Here is a 20595-nt window from a genome sequence, read left to right on the forward strand (position 1 = left end):
CGTAAACTATCCAATACACCTCCACATGTAAACTATCAAATACACCTCCACATGTAAACTATCAAATACACACATCCACATGTAAACTATCAAATACACACATCCACATGTAAACTATCAAATACACCTCCACGTGTAAACTATCAAATACACCTCCACATGTAAAATAGACCTCCACATGTAAACTATCAAATACACCTCCACATGTAAACTATCAAATACACCTCCACATGTAAACTATCAAATACACCTCCACTTGTAAACTATCTAATACACCTCCACATGTAAACTATCAAATACACCTCCACATGTAAACTATCAAATACACATCCACACGTAAACTATCAAATACACCTCCACACGTAAACTATCAAATACACCTCCACTTGTAAACTATCAAATACACCTCCACATGTAAACTATCAAATACACCTCCACACGTAAACTATCAAATATAAACCTGAATAGACATAGAATACATTTACCTGTATAAACTAGGTGGATTGATTTCTGCAGCAAGAATGTAAACATATTTCTAATATTCAAGGAAAACTAGCCCAGTTTTCTCTAAATAATCTGCAAGCTTCCTTGTTTACTGTACACAGGTAAAAATTTGAATGATTTGGATAATGCCTAACATGTTAGCACAGAGACCCATGGGCCTCATGTTTTGTTTTTAATCAAATGTTGAAAGACAATACATGTACAATGATATAACTGTGGTAATTTTAAAAGGTGAAGTCTGATGTACTAGAGGATGGTTATGGGGAATGTTTTGACATAAACACATGTAGCAGGTCTGAGAATTCTATTTCTTGATTTTTTTTTTCAGCAACAGGCTCAGTTATCTGCTGTCACCAATGATTTGGAACACTTGGACTTGGACAGTATTGCCACATCTACGGTGGCAATACCACATGACCTGGTTCCCTCCAATGCCACGGATGTCTACAGGAATTACAATTTTGAGCACAGCTATGAGAACAATTTGCCCATTGCAGATCACAGAGATGAAGTAAGATTTTAGAAATAGACACATTTTAGAAACTTATGGACTTTTTAAGAAGAAAGTGTTCTCACATTTTTTGTGAAAGTGATATGAAAGAACTGATTGTGCCAAAAGCAAAAGGAGCACTTGCTTTGAGAAAGTCAAGAAAATTATGTAATTCCAAAACACAAAGAAGGGGTGATAATTCTGTCCAAACCATGTTACCTCTCCACTCCATTTAGAAATGGGGAAAATATAGGAATTCAGTCCAAACAGTCCCCACCCCACTCCATGAGGACATATATAGGAATTCAGTCCCAACCTTGCCTCCCCCCCCCCTTCCTCCACAGTTATGAAATAGGAATATATAGGAATTCTGTCCAAAATGCCTTCCCTCCTCAGTTTGGAAAAGTTTAGAACCAATGCAGTATAGGTGACCTAGAAAACAAGGCTATACAATTTCAGAAACTTCTATACAATAAGTGAAGTTCCCATCTCCCTCCCTTAGCCTACTGTAAAGAACCTTAGATTACTTTTGTAAAATCATTTTGGTACAGTTTGCCAGAATATGCAAGTATCCCGAGACGTATGGTGTACATGTAGTTGTCCATTGCTAATTATTTGACCACTCTTATGTGTTTCTATGTTTTATATCTCACCTTTGTATGAACAAAGTGTTTCAGGTGAGCACTGTGGCTCAGAGGCATTTTGTTCACTAATTGTTATATGAAGGGAAAATGGATAATTGATATAGCAGAATTAATTTTACTTTGAAATAATAGTTGACAGCATTCAGGACAATAAGAGCATCCCTTATTAACACTAACAATGACCTGTGTCAGATGCATTGTGATTGGCTGAAAGTGAGAGAGCCAATCAAAGTGAATGATGGAGAGAAAATAAAAGAATTTTCATAAAAAAGCTAAGAATGACAGCTTATGGACTATATAGATATATTTCTGTAAATACCATTATGCCAATACTACGATTTGAGTGATGTTATGAAGATACAAGAATGTATTGGGATATTACCCCAGCCATAGCATAAACTGTTTGTTATCAGAATTAGAAAGAAATTTCAATATCATGATGTGACATGTAAATTTTTTCCAGTAATGACAGATTTTGAATTCCATACTTTTCAAAAACCAGAAGAGGTGAAATTTACCTGAAAGCTTCCTGACATATTGCAGATTCAAGTTTGTTCAAATCATGGCCCCCGGGGGTAGGATGGGGCCACAAGGGGGGATCAAAGTTTTACATACAAATATATAGAGAAAAACTTTAAAAATCTTCTTCTCAAGAACCACTAAGCCAGAAAAGCTGAGATTTACATGAAAGCTTCCTGACATAATGCAGATTCAAGTTTGTTCAAATCATGGGCTCCGGGGGTTGGATGGGGCCACAATAGGGGATCAAAGTTTTACATACAAATATATAGGAAAAATCTTTAAAAATCTTCTTCTCAAGAACCACTGAGCCAGAAAAGCTGATTTTTACATGAAAACTTTCTGACATAATGCAGATTCATGTTTGTTCAAATCATGGCCCCTGGGGGTAGGATGGGGCCACAAGGGGGATCAAAGTTTTACATACAAATATATAGTTAAAATCTTCTTCTCAATAACCACCGAGTCAGAAAAGCTGATATTTGCAAGAAAACTTTCTGACATAGTGCAGATTCAATTTTGTTCAAATCATGGCCCCTGGGGGATAGGATGGAGCCACAAGTGGTGGGGGGGGGGGGGGGTCAAAGTTTTACATACAAATATAGGGAAAATCTTTAAAAATCTTCTTCTCAAGAACCATTGGGCCAAAGAAGTTGACATTTACATGAAAGCTTTCTGACATAGTGTAGATTCAAGTTTGTGGCATATAATTTTACATACAAATATATATGGAAAGTCTTCAGATATGGGCCAAAGTGACTCAGGTGAGTGATGTGGCCCATGGGCCTCTTGTCTATTTTACTATGTACCAAGTTAGGTTTAGTGAAATATGAGTTTGATTGGATACACTTTTTGATAAAACTGAAATGGTTTGCAACAGGTGGTTGGCATGATTGAGAGTAACCAGGTCACAGTTGTACAAGGAGCCACGGGATCAGGAAAGACAACTCAGGTACCCCAGTACATCCTGGACCATTATGCCAAATCGGGACGCTACTGTAACATCATAGTCACTCAGCCCAGAAGAATCGCAGCCATTAGCATTGCCAGGAGAGTGTGCTCGGAGAGAAAATGGCAGTTAGGAACTGTTTGTGGTTATCAGGTGAAATAGTCGTTAATGTCAAGTTCAGAACATACATGCATAATTCCAAAACGTTTGCTGTGAAGAGGGAATTTTTGTTTTTATGCCCCGCCCCCCCCCCCCCCCCCCCCCCCCCCCCCCCCCCCCCCCCCCTTCAAAGAAGAGGGGCATATTGGTTTGCATCGGTTGGTCGGTAGACCACATGTTGTCTGCTCAATATCTTGAGAACCATTCACTTGATGATAATGATATTTCATATGTGGGTTGGTTATGAGTAGAAGAGGACCCCTATTGTTTTTAAGGTCAAGGGTCAATCTACTCTGGACATAGGAATATAATGTCTGCTCAATATCTTGAAAACCCTTTGCTTGAAAGACATCAAACTTTGCACACTGGTACATCCTAAGGAGTAGATGACCCCTATTGATTTTGAGGTCATATGGTCAAAGTTCAAGGGTCAAACTGGGCATAGGAATATACTGACCATTCAATGTCTAGAGAACCCTTTGCTTGACAGACATCAAACTTGGTACACCAGTACATCTTCAGAAGAAGATGACCCCTATTGGTTTTGAGGTCACATGGTCAAAGGTCAAGGGTCACCCTGGACATAGGAATATACTGTCCGTTCAATATCTTGAGAACTCTTTGCTTGACAGACATCAAACTTGGTACACTAGTGTATATTCAAGAGAAGATGACTCCTATTGATTTTGAGGTCACATGGTCAAAGGTCAAGGGTCAAACTGGACATATGATATACTGTCCACCAATATCTTGATAACCCTTTTGCTTGACAGACATCAAATTTAGTACACTGGTACATCTTCAGGAGAAGATGACCTATATTTTGAGGTCAAAAGTCAATAGTTGAACTGGACATAGTTATATATTGTCTCCTATATTTTAAGAATTCTTTGCTTGATTGACACCAACCAAACTTGGTACAATGGTACAGCATAAGGAGTAGATGACCCCTATTGATTTTTAGGTCACATGCAGGGCTCAACATTAACTTTTTTTCCTACTTGTCCATTCGGACAAGGGACAAAGATATTTACTTGTCCGAACTTCAACTTCACTTGTCCGAAAATTTTTCAAAAAAGGATCTAATATTGTCAACTTTAAAACTGTATTTAATTTACTTAATATATAGTCTATTTTTATACCTGCTTGATTTATTTTTTTTTATATCTTATTCTCTTGATAAAAACAACAAATGCATAAAACAAAATTTTATCTAGACTTCCTGTCTTGAATCAATGACTTAGTAAGATCCATGGATGATTGAAAGTAGTACGCAATAAGTGAACACCAATCCCGATTGAGTTTGACTCAGCTAGTTGACATAGCGATTGATATCGGGATCGAAGTTCATTTTCCATGCATTACACATGTACTTCCGACTCTCAACTACCAATAAAATTTTTCACAAAATTGTTTAGAGACTTCTTTACATAAAAAAAGCACTTGTCCAATCGGACAAGTGCCCATCAATATTCACTTGTCCGAAATGTTTTTCCACTGGTACTGGACAAGCGGACAAACGTTAATGTTGACCCCTGACATGGTCAATTCACTCTTGACATAGGAAGATATTGTCTGCTCAATATTTTGAATTTATGATACTACTATCAATTAAATGATATGTGTGTATAACCCTTTTCAATTTTGCACCATGGGGGGCATATGTGTTTTACAAACATCTCTTGTTATTTTATTGTTGTCCATTTCACCCTTTATTGAATTTAAAACAGGTTGAATTTTCGATGTACTCTTGGCTTCGAATTAGCAAATAATGGCTGTGAGTGAAGGAGAAAATAACACGAGATGGGAATATTCCTGTAATGCAATAATGCAATTTCAAAAAAGTGGATAGAAAATCAGACTTGAGCACAAAATATTATGAGGAAGTCAATCTTTGCTGTTGATTGTTAGAGAATATGTATAATGATTTTATTATATTGGTAAGACAATTTGATTTGCTGAGCACACTGGAAAAAAAAATGTCTTGTATTTTGTATAACTTAACTTGGCATTGGAACAACCCCCCCCCCCCCCCCCCCCCCCCGACAATCCAAGATGGCACTACTCTTCTTGTAGGCTTAGTATGAAATAGAAAATCAATAGCATTAAACATTTAAACATGCACAATGAGATACTTCTTTGTTGGACAGATTTATTTTCCTCAAACAAGTCGTATTTGTACACAAAATACTGGTAAAAATTCACTTTGATATTTAAATTATAAAATGCATCACAATTTACTATATGACATCAGGTATCTGACCTGTGGATCGCAATCGCTTATATTTACTTTGTTGGATGTAACCAATGACAATGTTGCATGTAATGGTAAGTTTTGATGTAGTTTAAAACTTGCACAAAATCAAAAAACTGCAAATTATTGCATTGTCTGGTATTTAAAGACTTGTGTAAACATTTCCATGTACTTTCTATCGGAGCGACTTCAAAGTCGATCTTACAAGTGCTGTGTAGTAAACATTACATAGGTAGCTTACACATATTTTCTGTTATCAAAAATCGTTACAAACTCCACCTTCAATAACTACATCATTAAACTTCAAAAATAAATTACATGCTCCAGTTCTATGGAGAACTAACTTGGGTTATATCGTATAACTTACATGTAGATAGAGATGAGCTTCATTCCCTGAATAACATGAACTGTAGTGTGTAACTGATTTTCGGAGATCTTGTATTGAAGGTTGGAATGGACAAACAAGCTTCAGATGACACCCGTATTCTGTACGTCACCACGGGAGTCCTGCTCAGAAAACTAGTCGGCAAGAAGAACATGCTGGAATACACTCATGTTATTTTGGATGAGGTCAGTGATGAAAAAGCATACACACACTTCAATAAAAACAAAAAATATGACAGGTTTTATGGAAATCTCTGTTTGGTTTATCGTTGATTTGATGATTAGTCAATACTTGAATGAAAACACTGAACTCGTACCCAGATAAGTTATCTTCTGTTATATCAGGTCCACGAGCGAGACCAGGACACCGATTTTTCCTTGTTGATTGTCCGGAAGCTACTTCATACTAACTCCCGCCATGTGAAGGTGGTGCTGATGTCAGCCACATTTGACTGCGATTTATTTGCCCAGTATTTTGCCCTGCCAGTAAGAGATCGGTTAGAACCAGCCCCTGTCATCACAGTAGATGAAGCCCCACACACTGTTTCCGAATATTACATTGAGGATATTCAAGGGTTGGGTGAGGTAAGGATTTTTGTTATTTGTAATTCGATTTCTAGACAATGAGACAGGAGTGTGGGGAAGAAGTAGTTGGAGGATAATAAATATTTAAAAGGTTTTTTCATTTTGCTGTCGAGCATAGAAAAAAATATCACACTGTTGTTTTTTGTTCGAAGTAGTCACATGTGAATTATATGCAGTTTTGATATTGGTCTCTATTTACCCAATGACAACTAGAGAGAAAATGACAAATTAAAGTGGGAGCAATGATACAGGTGTCTCAAATTCACTAGTGTGGTAGATGTAGTAATCATTACGTGGATATTTGTGAACATTACAGTTCCTGCTGAACAAGCAATATATGTTGGAATCTAGTCTTTAAGTTTCCACGGGAGATGAAGTTTTGGCAATTGATTTAACAGATACCTGCATTAGAACCATATGATCCTATGATATCAAAAGAAGCATATGCTCTAGCTGTGAAGTTGATTGAAGAATTTGACAAAATGGAAGTTAAAGTTCAAGGGTATGTAGCTGTGAAAGTCTCCTCTTTATGTAATTAGCTATTTAATGTATATTCTGTTCTCTCAGATGAAATTTACGCATGTATGAATTGGATTGTTTCTTGAAAGAAAATGAAAAACTTTGCCATTTCTTGTTTGATTAATTTTTATACACCCATCTGAGATGGGACATACTATGGTATGGTTATCAAGTTTGTCAGTTAGCTTTTTCGTGTCTGTCTCATAACTAAAATACCATGAGACCTAAAATCATCAAACTTTTTTCAACTGATACATCTTGGGTTGAGGGTGGGTCACACTTTAAAGTTATGTCACTGTAACCCTTGATTATGAGAATAGGGCCAAATATGGCAAACCCCTCTCTGAATCGTAACTGGACAATTATTTGGTTTAGAATTGTCAACTTGGGTCAGTTAATGCATCTTAAATAGAAGATGAATTTTTTCTACATCAAAGTCAGTTTGACCTTTAATTGATATGATATGATTGTATATGTTTAACCCTTTTTAGGCTTATGTAGATATGAGAATCAACAAACTCTGTCAATTGGTGCATCTGTAGAAAAATGTAAATGGCAGCTTAAAATTAGGTTAACACTTAATATAAAAAGAAATATTTTAAGGGAGGTAATCCCTACATATGTCGGAGAGGAAGGCAGTAATGATTACATCAAGAAATATACAATTTTCACAAAATTTATCTATATAACAATATAAATAATTATTTTGTTTATAATTATAATGGTATAAATACAGTTAATTCTCGAATTATCGCCACTCAATTCATCGCCATTTTCGTTATAATGCCGCATTTTTCTAAGAACGTTTTTCCTGTTACTTAAAATTCTCGTTAAAACGCCAAATTCGCTATTGCCATTTGCCATGGTCTTTTTATTACAAAAATCTATATCAAAGTGTTAATTATCTCGATAAACCGCCATGGCTGCAGGTGATCAGTGATGCAGAAAATTGGTCATTATTGATCTCCAGCGTACACCTGTACCCAGTATTAAATAATCAAAATAATTACTTAAAATGAACCGTAGTCTTGTTGTTTTTACCTCATTGAAAAGTATTTCAGTTCGCTATGGTTTCACCTCGAAAGAGGTTTCTATTCAATTTCTAAGAAAATAAGCAAATTATTACATACCACGGTAACCATCCGTAATGTACACCACAGGAAATCTCCAATTATTCTACTGTTTTATGGGAAAAGTTCATAAAAAGGAAGACAGTGAGTGATATTTTGGCAGCAAAAAAATTGGCTTTGAAATATTTGTTGATCTTCGTCCAGTTAATGACAGCTCACCTACCAGGAAACAGCCTCGCGGCTCACCAAATACTGACACTGGACAAGGTTTACTTAAATAACTTAAAACATAATTTGTCTTGTTTGTGTGTTGTTTTGATATGAAGCCTTATTATTGATAAAACAATTTTAATCATATTTGGAAAAATAATTACGAGATGTTTTTACATTGCGTTTGTACAGAAAGGAAAGATAACTCTTACATATACAAGAAAGGTAACTCTTTCTCCCCAAGATGGTGAAAATTCAATTCATTGCCAAATTCGTTATAACGCCATAAATTCAAAAGAACAAAAGGTGGCGTTTATCAAGTGTTGACTGTATATGCAATATTGTATTACAAAATTTTCAAAGACTTAAAAGGCACATCACACAACAGATAGAGGAATTGTCTCGTGGGAATGATAATCTAAGTCATGGTGTTTCAGGAGTTCAGTTGGACATACAAAGGTCATTTTGATGAGAGACAAATTACATCTGTACAGTTAAAGAGATTCCAATACGGGACTTTCGAGATACGGATCCACTCTGACTTTTATTGCCCATCAAACGTAATTGTAGGGCATGTCACTTCCAGTTTACAATAACAACAAGTAAACAAGCATGGAATTCTTCAATTGCTTTCAAATTACAGTATTAAAATGCTATTTTTCAAAGAAAGGAATCACTACAACCATTTATAAGAAAATGCATTTGATTAAATTTTGTGAGTTGGCGAGGAAAACAAATCAAGTGAATATCTTGAGGATATCGGTAAAACATCACGCCTTCCATCCAAGGATTCGCGTCTAAATGCGCCTTTTTCCTTCCATTTAATTTACATCCAGGTACTATAAGCACCAATAGTGAATTGGATTGTCATTGTGGGACTGCGCATAGCTCTTTACGGACCGTCTGCTAGCGAAACCCCAGTTGTAATGATGTCAACTCTGCCCTACAATTGCTTACTATCATGTGACCATGGTGTATAAACATCAAGTCTAATTGATCGTTCCGGCACATCCCGAAAGTTTCGTATTGTCCCATGGGTCTAAGCAACAGTGTTTCACTTGGACAGGCAAAGATCATTTGAGAAGAGCCAAACTACATATGTCAATTAAAGATTAATTGATTGGTATAATGTAAGAAGACGACGGAAATGATTTGTCACTCCGTTAGTATGGGGCATTTCTTTGTACAACCTAAAATTGTTAATTAATTCATGCCATGCAAACGAAATCTAAATGCATGTAATAAAATGAAATATGAGCCGTACGTTCCTAGCAAAAAGGACTCTTACCGTATATACTCGCCTATAAGTCGGTCCGCCTATAAGTCGGTTGTATTTTTTAAGGTTATTTTGTAGGAATTTGTCATTGACCCGCTTATAAGTCGGTACAAATTTTTGTCAGAATAGGTTGACAATTTCAAGTCAATGCTCTAGTGTTTTTACCTATGTTTCAAAAAATATTTTGAGAAATCAATAATTATGAGGTGCTCAATATCCAAGCCATATCCATTTGGAGTTTAAATGCATCCCTTGATCTATTATGGACCATGATCCCTTGATTACCTAAGCAATTATGGTCTCCTAATGACCAGTACCTGACACCGTGTTTACTTAGTGGCACGCGCCTCGCGAAAATTGTCATTGTGGGATTCCGGTATAATTCATTGTATCAACAATAGAGTTTTTAAGAGTCAAGAATGATGATCTAAATTATCTGTTAACAATATTCAATCTTTTAAGAAATATATTTCAGCCGGTATACATATGAATATTTCAATATTAAATCGGGTTCGTAATTCAATTTTACCGATAAACGAATTGAAAGTATTAGTTACGGGTATGTAAATAATTTTTAACTAGATAAAAATATGTAAATACTTGTACTTTATACATGATTTTAAAATACATAAACAATACGTCTAGATATTTGTGAACAATAATCATTTGTGTGGTAGTCCATGATAATCGTCGGAGTTGTTTAAAAAATACTACATTACGCCGCCCAGAAAAATACCAATCTTCTTAGGACGCGCCTATAAGTCGGACATAGAGTTTTGGACAAAAAATTGACTCCCGAAAAACCGACTTATAGGCGAGTATATACGGTATCTTATCCAACAATGTTTTTGAAAAAACGTGACGTCGTTATTTGCATACTTACAAATGTATAAAGAAAAAGGTCACAATTACTAATCACAAATTAGTTGTTATCTTTGATTGACTGTAATATTTTAACTACAATCAACATTGCTCTAATATTTTGAGGGATTGTTCTCTTTTGTTCACACTTTAGCACTAAGATACCTATGGGCTAGGAACAGCTCATATGTTTTGAAATGTAGTTATTTGAACAATTAAAGATGTGTATTGACAAGTCAGTTGTTATACTAAGGTTGACAGGATTTTGTTCCATCATGCACACTCATCTGTTTATGATTAATAAACATCTGACGGAAGGTGGTTCATGTGCCATGTTGTTACACTTTACTGGAAAATATGCCATTTCTTGTTTCAATAATTTTTAAGTGGGCATTTCATTATTGACCATTGGAAGTCATGTCTAGGAATTGTACCAGTCATTACAAGATTGCTTCTTTATTACAGGAGGTTTGAAGACCGGAACTGTGCAAAGTATCGTGGAACAGTCTTGGTGTTTCTACCAGGTGAGTTTTTGATAAGACAGTAAACGCAGATCCTGAAACAGTGTGTGATGCATTTAGGTACTTTGATGTAATCATCATTTACTGTAGTAGATCTTCTGATTTCTCGTTACAAGGAATGGTGGAAATTGATGACGTGCATGATCACTTGATGGCTCTGGTCAAGAACAAGTGAGTGTAAAGTGAATTCTTGGACAATGAATTTCATGTGATGTGAAAGGGAATGACACTTGCGTGAACAATATATTTCACACAGGGGCTAAGCCCATTTTGGGCCTGAACTCTGGGGTATCATGAATATAGAAAGGGGTCTGACTCGTAACCCAGATAAAAACTACCCACTCGCTTCAAATGCCTAAAAAAAATCAGAAACTAGGTGCGATATGAGTAATATGCTTAATTTGCTGGTTTCCTTGAATAGATTAATGTTTTAACTATTTGCATGCCAAATTTCAAGCCACAGGTTCTTCAAATAACAGAGATATATGTCATCGTTCTTTCGATTTCACATGTTTATTTTTACTGGGACATTTACTGGTCCAGGTCACCGGGTGGTTGCTCGCCTATGACAGCAGCGAAATTCAGACTAGTGTGGAAAATTTTGGACTTATCAATTAAAATTTCACATCAAATATACGCTACTTACTTCCTCATACTGTAATAAAGTTCTCTATGTTCGCCATATCTGGGTCGCTTATTTTACAAAACATCAACTCCCAACTCTATCTGTCATTTTTATTCCTGTTTTTCAATCTTCAGTAATCTGAAGATTATTCCTCTGCATTCCACAATAACTGTTGAAGAACAGAGTAGAGTGTTTGATATACCAGACAACGGACAGAGAAAGGTTAGTGTATTTTTCACTGCATTATATTTTTTTCCCACATCTTTCAATATATTGATGGATTGCTTTTTGATCAAAATATAGATTAGTAAATCATTGACAAAGACTCACTATATCTACAGTCCCTGACACGTTCTACTTTACCATTTTTCCAGTTATTTAAGGAGAAAAAACCCACTGCTAACATCAGTAGATATTTAGCAGACGTTCATTGTGTAACATCAGTGGATATTTAGCAGACGTTCATTGTGTAACATCAGGGGATATTTAGCAGACGTTCATTGTGTCTAACATCAGTAGATATTTAGCAGACGTTCATTGTCTAACATCAGTAGATATTTAGCAGACGTTCATTTGGCAAATCTTTAATGTGTTAAAGGAAAGAAAATATTTTCATATAGCTAACAACCATATATACAGTGTATATTGCCCTAGCCCACAATTCAAGTGTTCTTCAATTATCAGTGAGAAAAATTGGATTGAAAATTTGAGTGCATTTTATAAATTTATTGAAAGAGAATAAAGTTGGCATATTTTACTCAGTTTGAAAAATTTGGAAATAATGAAGATTATGACATCAGAATAAAAAAGTCAATAAGAGTATAACAACATAACGAGACAGATAGTCAAATTGAATATGAATTCTATTGGTTGATGTTGAAGTTTTGTAAATTGGAAATTCATGATACTCTCTCTTTTTCATGCCTTTATTATTTCATTTTCAGGTCATTCTTTCTACAAATATTGCAGAAAGTTCAATAACAGTTCCGGATATCAGATACGGTGAGGAAACAAGACAAGTGCCTTGTGTGATATTATATGTTCATGACGCATAAAGACATTTAGATGTGTAAATTTTGATTGCAGTGATAGATTTCTGTCTAACAAAGAACCTGATCAGTGACCCAGATACAAATTACACCAGTCTTCAAGTGGAGTGGGCTTCCAAAGCCAACTGTATCCAGCGGAAAGGTACGTGTCGATGTGGATGAGTGGTGTCGAGGGAAATCTTACAAACCTGTTGTTTATTAATGTTTACTTGAAAATTCACTTCTATTGTCATTCATTTAGATTTCGACTGATTTTTAGTTCTCAGAAGATGTGTTTAATGCAAGATCAAATCAGAAATTAGTTATGACTTGTTCTTTTTAGCTCAGGTGAGCTAAATGTTTCTGTTGGAAGTTTGTCCATCTATCATTCACTGGTAACTTTTCACATTTTTGGCTTCTTCTCAAGAACCACTAAGCCAATTTCAACTGACTTTGTTGTGAAGTGTCCTTGGTACTGATTGATTGATTGTGGTTTTACTCCGTTTTGGCAATATTTCAGCCATGCTTGGGTACAGAAGATTCGAGATTGCAGTTTTACTCTGTTTTGGCAATATTTCAACCATGCTTGGGTACAGAAGATTCGAGATTGTTCAAATGAGAGGCCAAGCCTTCTTCCAAGGAGCTATTATTAGAAATTTACCATGAAATTTCTCTTCTAGAAAAGCCAAACCTTGTGTGAATGTTTCCTAATGTAATGAAGAATTAAGCTTATTCAAACCATGAACATGACTATGGTAGGGACACAACAGGGATTCAAATGGTTACATAGGAAAAGGGAAATACTGCACTTTTTAAAATCATCTTTAAAAAAAACCCAAGGTTACAATTTGTCACATTTAAGTACCAAGTCCCCTTGGATCAGGATGGAATCCAAGAATTGTTTGAAGTTTGACCAATGAATATTTAAGAAAAATATTTAGATTTCTTCTCAAGGATCAAGATATAGTTTAATATCAAATTAAATATGCAAGCATCTTTATTTAGTGGAAATTTGTTCATGCCCTTGGGATCATTGTGAAATTGCGATGGAGTTTTGAAGTTTTACATAGGAATATTCAAACATCCTCTTGTAGTATATATTCACATTTGTTCACACTGCTACCCCCTACCACCAGGACCAGGGTGGGACCCCCCCCCCCCCCCCCCCCACCACCACCACCAGGACCAAGTTAAGGGCTTTAAATTTACATGGAAAATACATTTGTTCTGGTGAGTGATGTGACTCATGATTCTCTTATTTTTTATTGGATTCTGTGCTTATTAATGAAGTTTGAATGCATTAAATGACAGGTCGAGCTGGACGTGTGTCAAATGGGCGTGTTTACCGCATGGTGACCAGGAATTTCTATGAATCAATCATTCCTAGTTACGGAATTCCAGAAATGCAGGTATGTTGAAGAAGATTGTGTAATTCTTCTGGCTTAAGACTTCTACAGTTGTGCGAAATATTTGGTAACAGGTACATGATACAGCATTATGAATTTTCCCCTGTGTCTGTAGAGATGTCCGCTGGAGAAACTCGTCCTGCAGACCAAAGTATTCAACATGGGGGAACCCAAGGCTTTGCTTGCCCTGGCTCTGGAGCCCCCTAATCTGGATGATATCGAGAAAACAATCTTACTTCTGAAAGAGGTCTGTATCCATTGTCTGTTGTAGCAAGAATAGAGGTGGAACGATGCATTTAGATATACCGATATTTCTTGTTAATTAGGGCCCCGCATGAAATGCATTACGTCTGTCCATCCGTCCGTCAACACTTTCTTTGTGACACGATAACTCAAACAGTTTTCATTGTACAGGTTTCAAATTTTGTACAGAAATAATATACAATAAGAGGAAGACAACTATAGGTTTTGGGGTCATGTCACTTTGTCTGTTTCTATGTCATCATCTTTCTTAAGACTATCTATTTATTCATGTTTAAGGGAGATAATTCAATTTGAATTATGATGTATTGATATAGAAAATTTACAAAAATTAACTCTACAACATTGTGTATATGTAATTTTTTTTTTAATGTGATTTAAAAAATATATATGCTTGATGTTACCTGTATATTAAATTAAACATTCCCAGTCAAGAACTTGAGATCGTGATCGAAATACAAAATTAAATTTCTGATATCCGGTTGCAAAGTGGAATTGCTTCATTGAATTTTGTACTAATTGCACGTTACACCTTAGAGAACTGTTCCTTTTGATAAAGAAAGTCACAAAATGAGTGTACCTTATTCATTACTGTTACCAAACTTTCGTCGGTGAAAATCTCGAAATGGCTGTTTCACTGCGCTTGTTGATGGTAAGGTTTACATTTTCTATGTGAGTATTTTAATAATTACTTATGAATATTTTTAGCGCATACATATGTCTCTACTAGGAATAAGGGAAACTGCCTCACCTATGTATGTGAAGACATATTCTATAGATTTCTATTTTTAAAAATGTAGAACACTTCTATCAGATGTGTTTGAAAACGCTTAGACCCCCGATGTCAGAATTTCCTTGTCCTAGACATCAATATGTCAAATTCATAATCCTTTTCGGATAGTATGTGCCACATTTTGTACCAGTTATCCAATATGAATCCCCTCACAATGGGATTTAGTTGCACTCTGTTGTGTTTGAGTGGATGGGTGTGTCCCTCACAATGGAATTTAGTGGCACTCTGTTGTGTTTGAGTGGATGGGTGTGTCCCTCACAATGGGATTTAGTGGCACTCTGTTGTGTTTGAGTGGATGGGTGTGTCCCTCACAATGGGATTTAGTTGCACTCTGTTGTGTTTGAGTGGATGGGTGTGTGCCCAACAAAAGTAGTTTACATTTTCATCAGTCTCTCATAAATATGCTTCATGATTCCTTTTACACAAATTTGCATTCTGATGTATCTTTGAATATTATAAATTCTAACATATATACCAGCCCCAAACACAATTGCTATATCAAATACAGATGTCACTTTCCTCTAATAACTCTCAGCGGGGCCCTTGCTGACCGTGTCAGTTTTCAAGTTAAAATTAGATCCTTTGGTCCTCTCATACTACTATTTCTAGTTAGATACGCTCTACAATACAGAAATTTTAACATCTGAAATGATGCACAAAAATTTTAAATTGAAAAATGAAAGTACTTACAATACAAGACGTATTATGATTGATGGATTGAATGTTGTCATTAATGTGGGCATGAGAAATGGCTACCAGTGCTAAAAATGGTCAACATGTGCTTGAGAATGCATTGTGTACATTTAATTCGGGGTTTGGGAACATTATCCAATTCAAAGCATGTTATTTGATTTTCATTATATTTTGTTGATTCTTAGATATTTTTGTTACAATGTTTTGATTTGATATATCAAGACACATATCGTAAGTTCTGTGTATCATCCCACTCCTAATCAATAATCCTGGCGGTAAACAAGCTGATATCTATTTTGTTACTTATGAACTGAAATAATGCAGACAGGAACTTTTCAACCAAATCCCTGCCCTTTATTTTCCCTTTATCACTTAGAAATATGATTTTGCCCTTAAGGAGCTTTCCCCAATACCCTCTCCCAGATCTCATTCCTAAAGATATATGAATTGGTCAGTGTTTTATCAGTGATAAACAAAACTAAATGATTTCCAACCCTTTCCCGGGTCTCATTCCTACAGATTTCAGTTTTATAGATAGCCATACGTGTCAACTTTTCCAGTCTCATGAAGAAAATCATATTTTCGAAATTTTATCTCCTGACTACCAGTATGCCCCTAAAATCTCACAAGGGTGGCTGCAGTTTTTTTCACACTTCTAATTTTCAGACCTCTTAAAGGGACATGGACATGATTTGAGCTAAAAGTTTTCAAATTTTTTCCATTTTTAATGTTTAAAATGCTTAGATATAGATTACTAGATATTTCTAATGTTCAGCAAAAATTTGAAAGTCAGTTGTCGAGGTATATTGGAGATACAGAGCTCACAATTCTTTGTTATTGTGTAAACAAGGTTCATGCCACGTTTTTGTTTAAATAGGTTAAATATACTAGTAAAAGTTCGTTTAAAGCAGATTTTTCAATTTACGAGTAAATTCTGAACACAATTAGATCATTTCTTGTGTTTAGAACAAATCATTTTGTTTTAAACCTGCTATTTTCTTTTAAGCAATCTATATGTAAACAAAACATGGCACGAGCCTTGTTTACACAAGAAAGAATTGTGAGTGCTATCTCTCACTTGTAACTCAAAAACTGATATTCAAATTTTAATTTACCTTTAGAAATACTTTAGTTAAGCATTTTAAACAATAAAAATGGAAAAATAAAATTTTCAGCTCATCCGTGTCCATGTCCTTTTAAATCCAATATTTAAATAGCTGTTTATCTCTTTGAATTTCACCAACAGTAGAGCGCAGTTATATTACAATAGTATTGTCGTGCAGCTGTTAGATTTATTATCTCCCACCCTCCCCTAGAGAATTCAGTTTTATAAAGTGGTCAATGCCTTATTAAAGGTAGACAAGTTGAAATACCCCTCTCCGTCCCCATTAATCTCATTCCTACAGATGTCAATTAATAAAACAGGTTAGTGCCTTGTTACCTTAACTACAGGAGAAAATAACCTCTCCATCCCCATTAATCTCATTCCTACAGATGTCAATTTATAAAACAGGTTGGTGCCTTGTCTACCTTAACTACCGGGGAAAATAACCGTCACGATGGTCAGCTGACATTTGTTGGCCATGTTTTGGCAGACCTTCCTGTGGACATTAAGATTGGGAAGTTGATCATCTATGGACACGTGTTTGGCGTGTTAGAGGAGTGCCTTATCATCGGTAATGCATGATCATATACAGTCGGACTTTGGTATCTCGAACACCGATATCTCGAACACTGATATCGAGAACACCGTCATCTCGAATACCACGAATATGTCAAAGTGATTCGGAAGTCCCAACTGCTCATTCTTTAAGTATTTTACCCTTTATATTTGGAATCCTCAGCTATCTCAAACAATTTTCTTGGTCCCATTGAGTTCCAGATAATGAGGTTTGACTGTATATTAGTCCATGGAAAAATAATTTGATATTGGTTGTAGCACACAATTCCATTGATTGGCTTTCATGATTCATCAAACCAATTTATATCTTATGAAGTAGTCATCTACTTTTGTGCACCATATGGTGACTGCAGATGACATCAAGATATCAAACTTCAGTATGCTGTTTATGCTAATTTTGAAGCACAGATGATGTATATTTTTTAGATTAACTGAGTGGAAAGCTGAAGTTAATGGTTTTCTCTAATCAAAATTTGTCTGTTATAGTTGTGATCTGGAGTCTGTCCTCTGTAAACTTTTCACATTTTTTTACTTTTTCGCAAGGACCTTTGGGCCAAACTTCAATCAAACTTACCACAAAACATCTGTTGGTGAAGAGGATTCAAATTTTTGTAAATGAAGTGCAAGTTTTAGGGTAAAAAGAAAGGGAAAAAAAGCAACTTGTAAGAAACATTCCTATACTGAAGATTTCAGTTTGTATAATAGTCCAAGGGTCAGGGCAGGGCCACAGTAGGCTTCAAAGTTTAACATTGATTGTGTATGCTAGTTGAAACAATAATAAGATCATCTTATAAACATTACAAGGATACAGATTGTCAAACTAATTTGCAAGCATCCTCATATAGTGTAGTTTTATATCACAACCTAATAAGGATGGGACTGCAATAAGAGGTCAAAAGTTTGACATTTGTTACATTCGGGATAAATCTTTTAAATCCTCTAAAACAAAAAAATTACGAATGGTCAGATTGTCAAATTGATAAGCAAACATCCTCATGTTATGTTTTGTTGAAACCGTGAACCCCGGGGTCAGTGCAAGGTCACCATAGGGGATTAAAGTTTAACATTGGTTATATTTAAGAAAAAATCTTTGAAAATCTTACCAAGAACGACACGGTTACAGATAAGCAAGCATCCTCATGTAATATAAAATCAAGTTTGATGATACCATGACCCCAACTGCCAAGGTTGAGTCACAGTAGGTTTTTTTCCCAAAATTATATGGGGGGGGGGGGGGGGGGGGGGGGTCTTTGAAAGTGTTCTTTCAAAGAACCACAAGTGTAACAGAAATGTCAGATTTCTTGTAAACATTTGCTAGTGTTGATTTTGATATTTTTTCCTACAGATTCTGTAGAGAGTACCCTAGACTTTTACTAATCCACAAAAGCCAGCAATGTAAAAGTCAGGATACTCCTTCATCTCAAATGTGATGTCACTATCAGCAGACTCCGTTGGTTGTGACATCGCATCTTTTAACAAATAATGATGGTAATAATAACTTTTGCTTCTACTGAAAATGTGAGCAAATGTGCCCCTCTAGAATTAGAAGCCACAGAATTAGAAAAATCTGAAGAAATGTATAGACTACTGACTGAATATTGAGAGATATGCAAGCAAAATGTCATTGTGTGGTAAACCAGACTGAGATTGCATGGTCCACCTCTGTAATGGCCAAGGAAGGGCATAGATATATATATATAAAGGGTTTATAATGTGTACCGTATATACTCGCCTATAAGTCGGTTTTTTGGGAGTCAATTTTTATACCCCCCGCAACAAGTTGTGGGGGGGGGGTATACTGGAATCGGGTTGTCCGTCCGTCCGTCTGTAGACGCAATGGTTTCCGGACTCTAAAGCATTATCCTTTCCACCTACCGTCACCATATCATACATATGGACTACCCATGGGATGAAGATGTTCCCTATCGATTTTGGGGTCAAAAGGTCAAAGGTCAAGCGCACTGGACATCGAAGTAGCAATATGGTTTCCGGGCTCTAAAGCGTTATCCTTTCCACCTACAGTCACCATATCATACATATGGACTACCCATGGGATGAAGATGTTCCCTATTGATTTTGGGGTCAAAAGGTCAAAGGTCAAGCGCACTGGACATCGAAGTAGCAATATGGTTTCCGGGCTCTAAAGCGTTATCCTTTCCACCTACAGTCACCATATCATACATATGGACTACCCATGGGATGAAGATGTTCCCTATCGATTTTGGGTCAAAAGGTCAAAGGTCAAGCGCACTGGACATCGAAGTAGCAATGTGGTTTCCGGGCTCTAAAGCGTTATCCTTTCCACCTACAGTCACCATATCACACATATGGACTACCCATGGGATGAAGATGTTCCCTATCGATTTTGGGGTCAAAAGGTCAAAGGTCACGTGCACTGGACATCGAAGTAGCAATATGGTTCGGTTTGTCATGCCATTTGTTTTTTACACTCAGAAAAGAGGTAGTTTATACCTATTACCAACACCCTTTGGGAGATTGGGGTAAGCGGGGGGTATTCTTAGTGAGCATTGCTTACAGTACCTCTTGTTGGTCCAAAACTCCATGTCCGACTTATAGTCGCATCCTAAGAAGATTGGTATTTTTCTGGGCGGCGTAATGTAGTGTTTTTTAAAAAACTCCGATGATTATCATGGACTACCACACAAATGATTATTGTTCACAAATATTTAGACATATTTTATTGTTTATGTATTTTAAAATCATGTATAAAGTACAAGTATTTATATATTATTATCTAGTTTAAAATTATTTACATACCGGTAACTAATACTTTCAATTCAACTAATCTATCGTTTATCGGTAAAATTGAATTACAAACCCGATTTAATATTGAAATATTCATATGTATACCGGCTGAAATATATTTCATAAAAGATCGAATATTGTTAACAGATAATTTAGATCATCATTCTTGACTCATAAAAACTCTATTGTTGATACAAGGAATTATACCGGAATCCCACAATAACAGTAAGTGAACATGGTGTCAGGTACTGGTCATTAGGAGACCATAATTGCTTAGATAAACAAGGGGTCATGGTCCATAATAGATCAAGGGATGCGTTTAAACCCCAAACGGATATGGCTTGGATATTGAGCACCTCATAATTATTAATTTCTCAAAATATTTTTTGAAACATAG

General features: G+C 35.8%; 1 protein-coding gene across 2 annotated transcripts in view; it reads left to right on the forward strand.

Moving 5' to 3' along the window:
• Nucleotides 1-20595, forward strand: part of LOC130054722 (ATP-dependent RNA helicase TDRD9-like) — a 78792-nt gene that overhangs the window by 11490 nt on the left and 46707 nt on the right. For both annotated transcript variants that reach the window (XM_056165279.1, XM_056165280.1), the window contains exons 3-15: nucleotides 833-1015; nucleotides 3038-3259; nucleotides 5967-6089; nucleotides 6249-6488; nucleotides 6887-6990; nucleotides 10890-10948; nucleotides 11062-11116; nucleotides 11705-11792; nucleotides 12515-12572; nucleotides 12657-12761; nucleotides 13910-14007; nucleotides 14120-14251; nucleotides 17265-17427. In XM_056165279.1, the coding sequence (XP_056021254.1) occupies nucleotides 833-1015; nucleotides 3038-3259; nucleotides 5967-6089; nucleotides 6249-6488; nucleotides 6887-6990; nucleotides 10890-10948; nucleotides 11062-11116; nucleotides 11705-11792; nucleotides 12515-12572; nucleotides 12657-12761; nucleotides 13910-14007; nucleotides 14120-14251; nucleotides 17265-17427 (1630 nt within the window). The remainder of the gene's footprint in view (nucleotides 1-832; nucleotides 1016-3037; nucleotides 3260-5966; nucleotides 6090-6248; nucleotides 6489-6886; nucleotides 6991-10889; nucleotides 10949-11061; nucleotides 11117-11704; nucleotides 11793-12514; nucleotides 12573-12656; nucleotides 12762-13909; nucleotides 14008-14119; nucleotides 14252-17264; nucleotides 17428-20595) is intronic.

Source organism: Ostrea edulis, chromosome 5, assembly GCF_947568905.1.
Source record: "Ostrea edulis chromosome 5, xbOstEdul1.1, whole genome shotgun sequence".
In the NCBI taxonomy this organism is placed as follows: domain Eukaryota; kingdom Metazoa; phylum Mollusca; class Bivalvia; order Ostreida; family Ostreidae; genus Ostrea; species Ostrea edulis.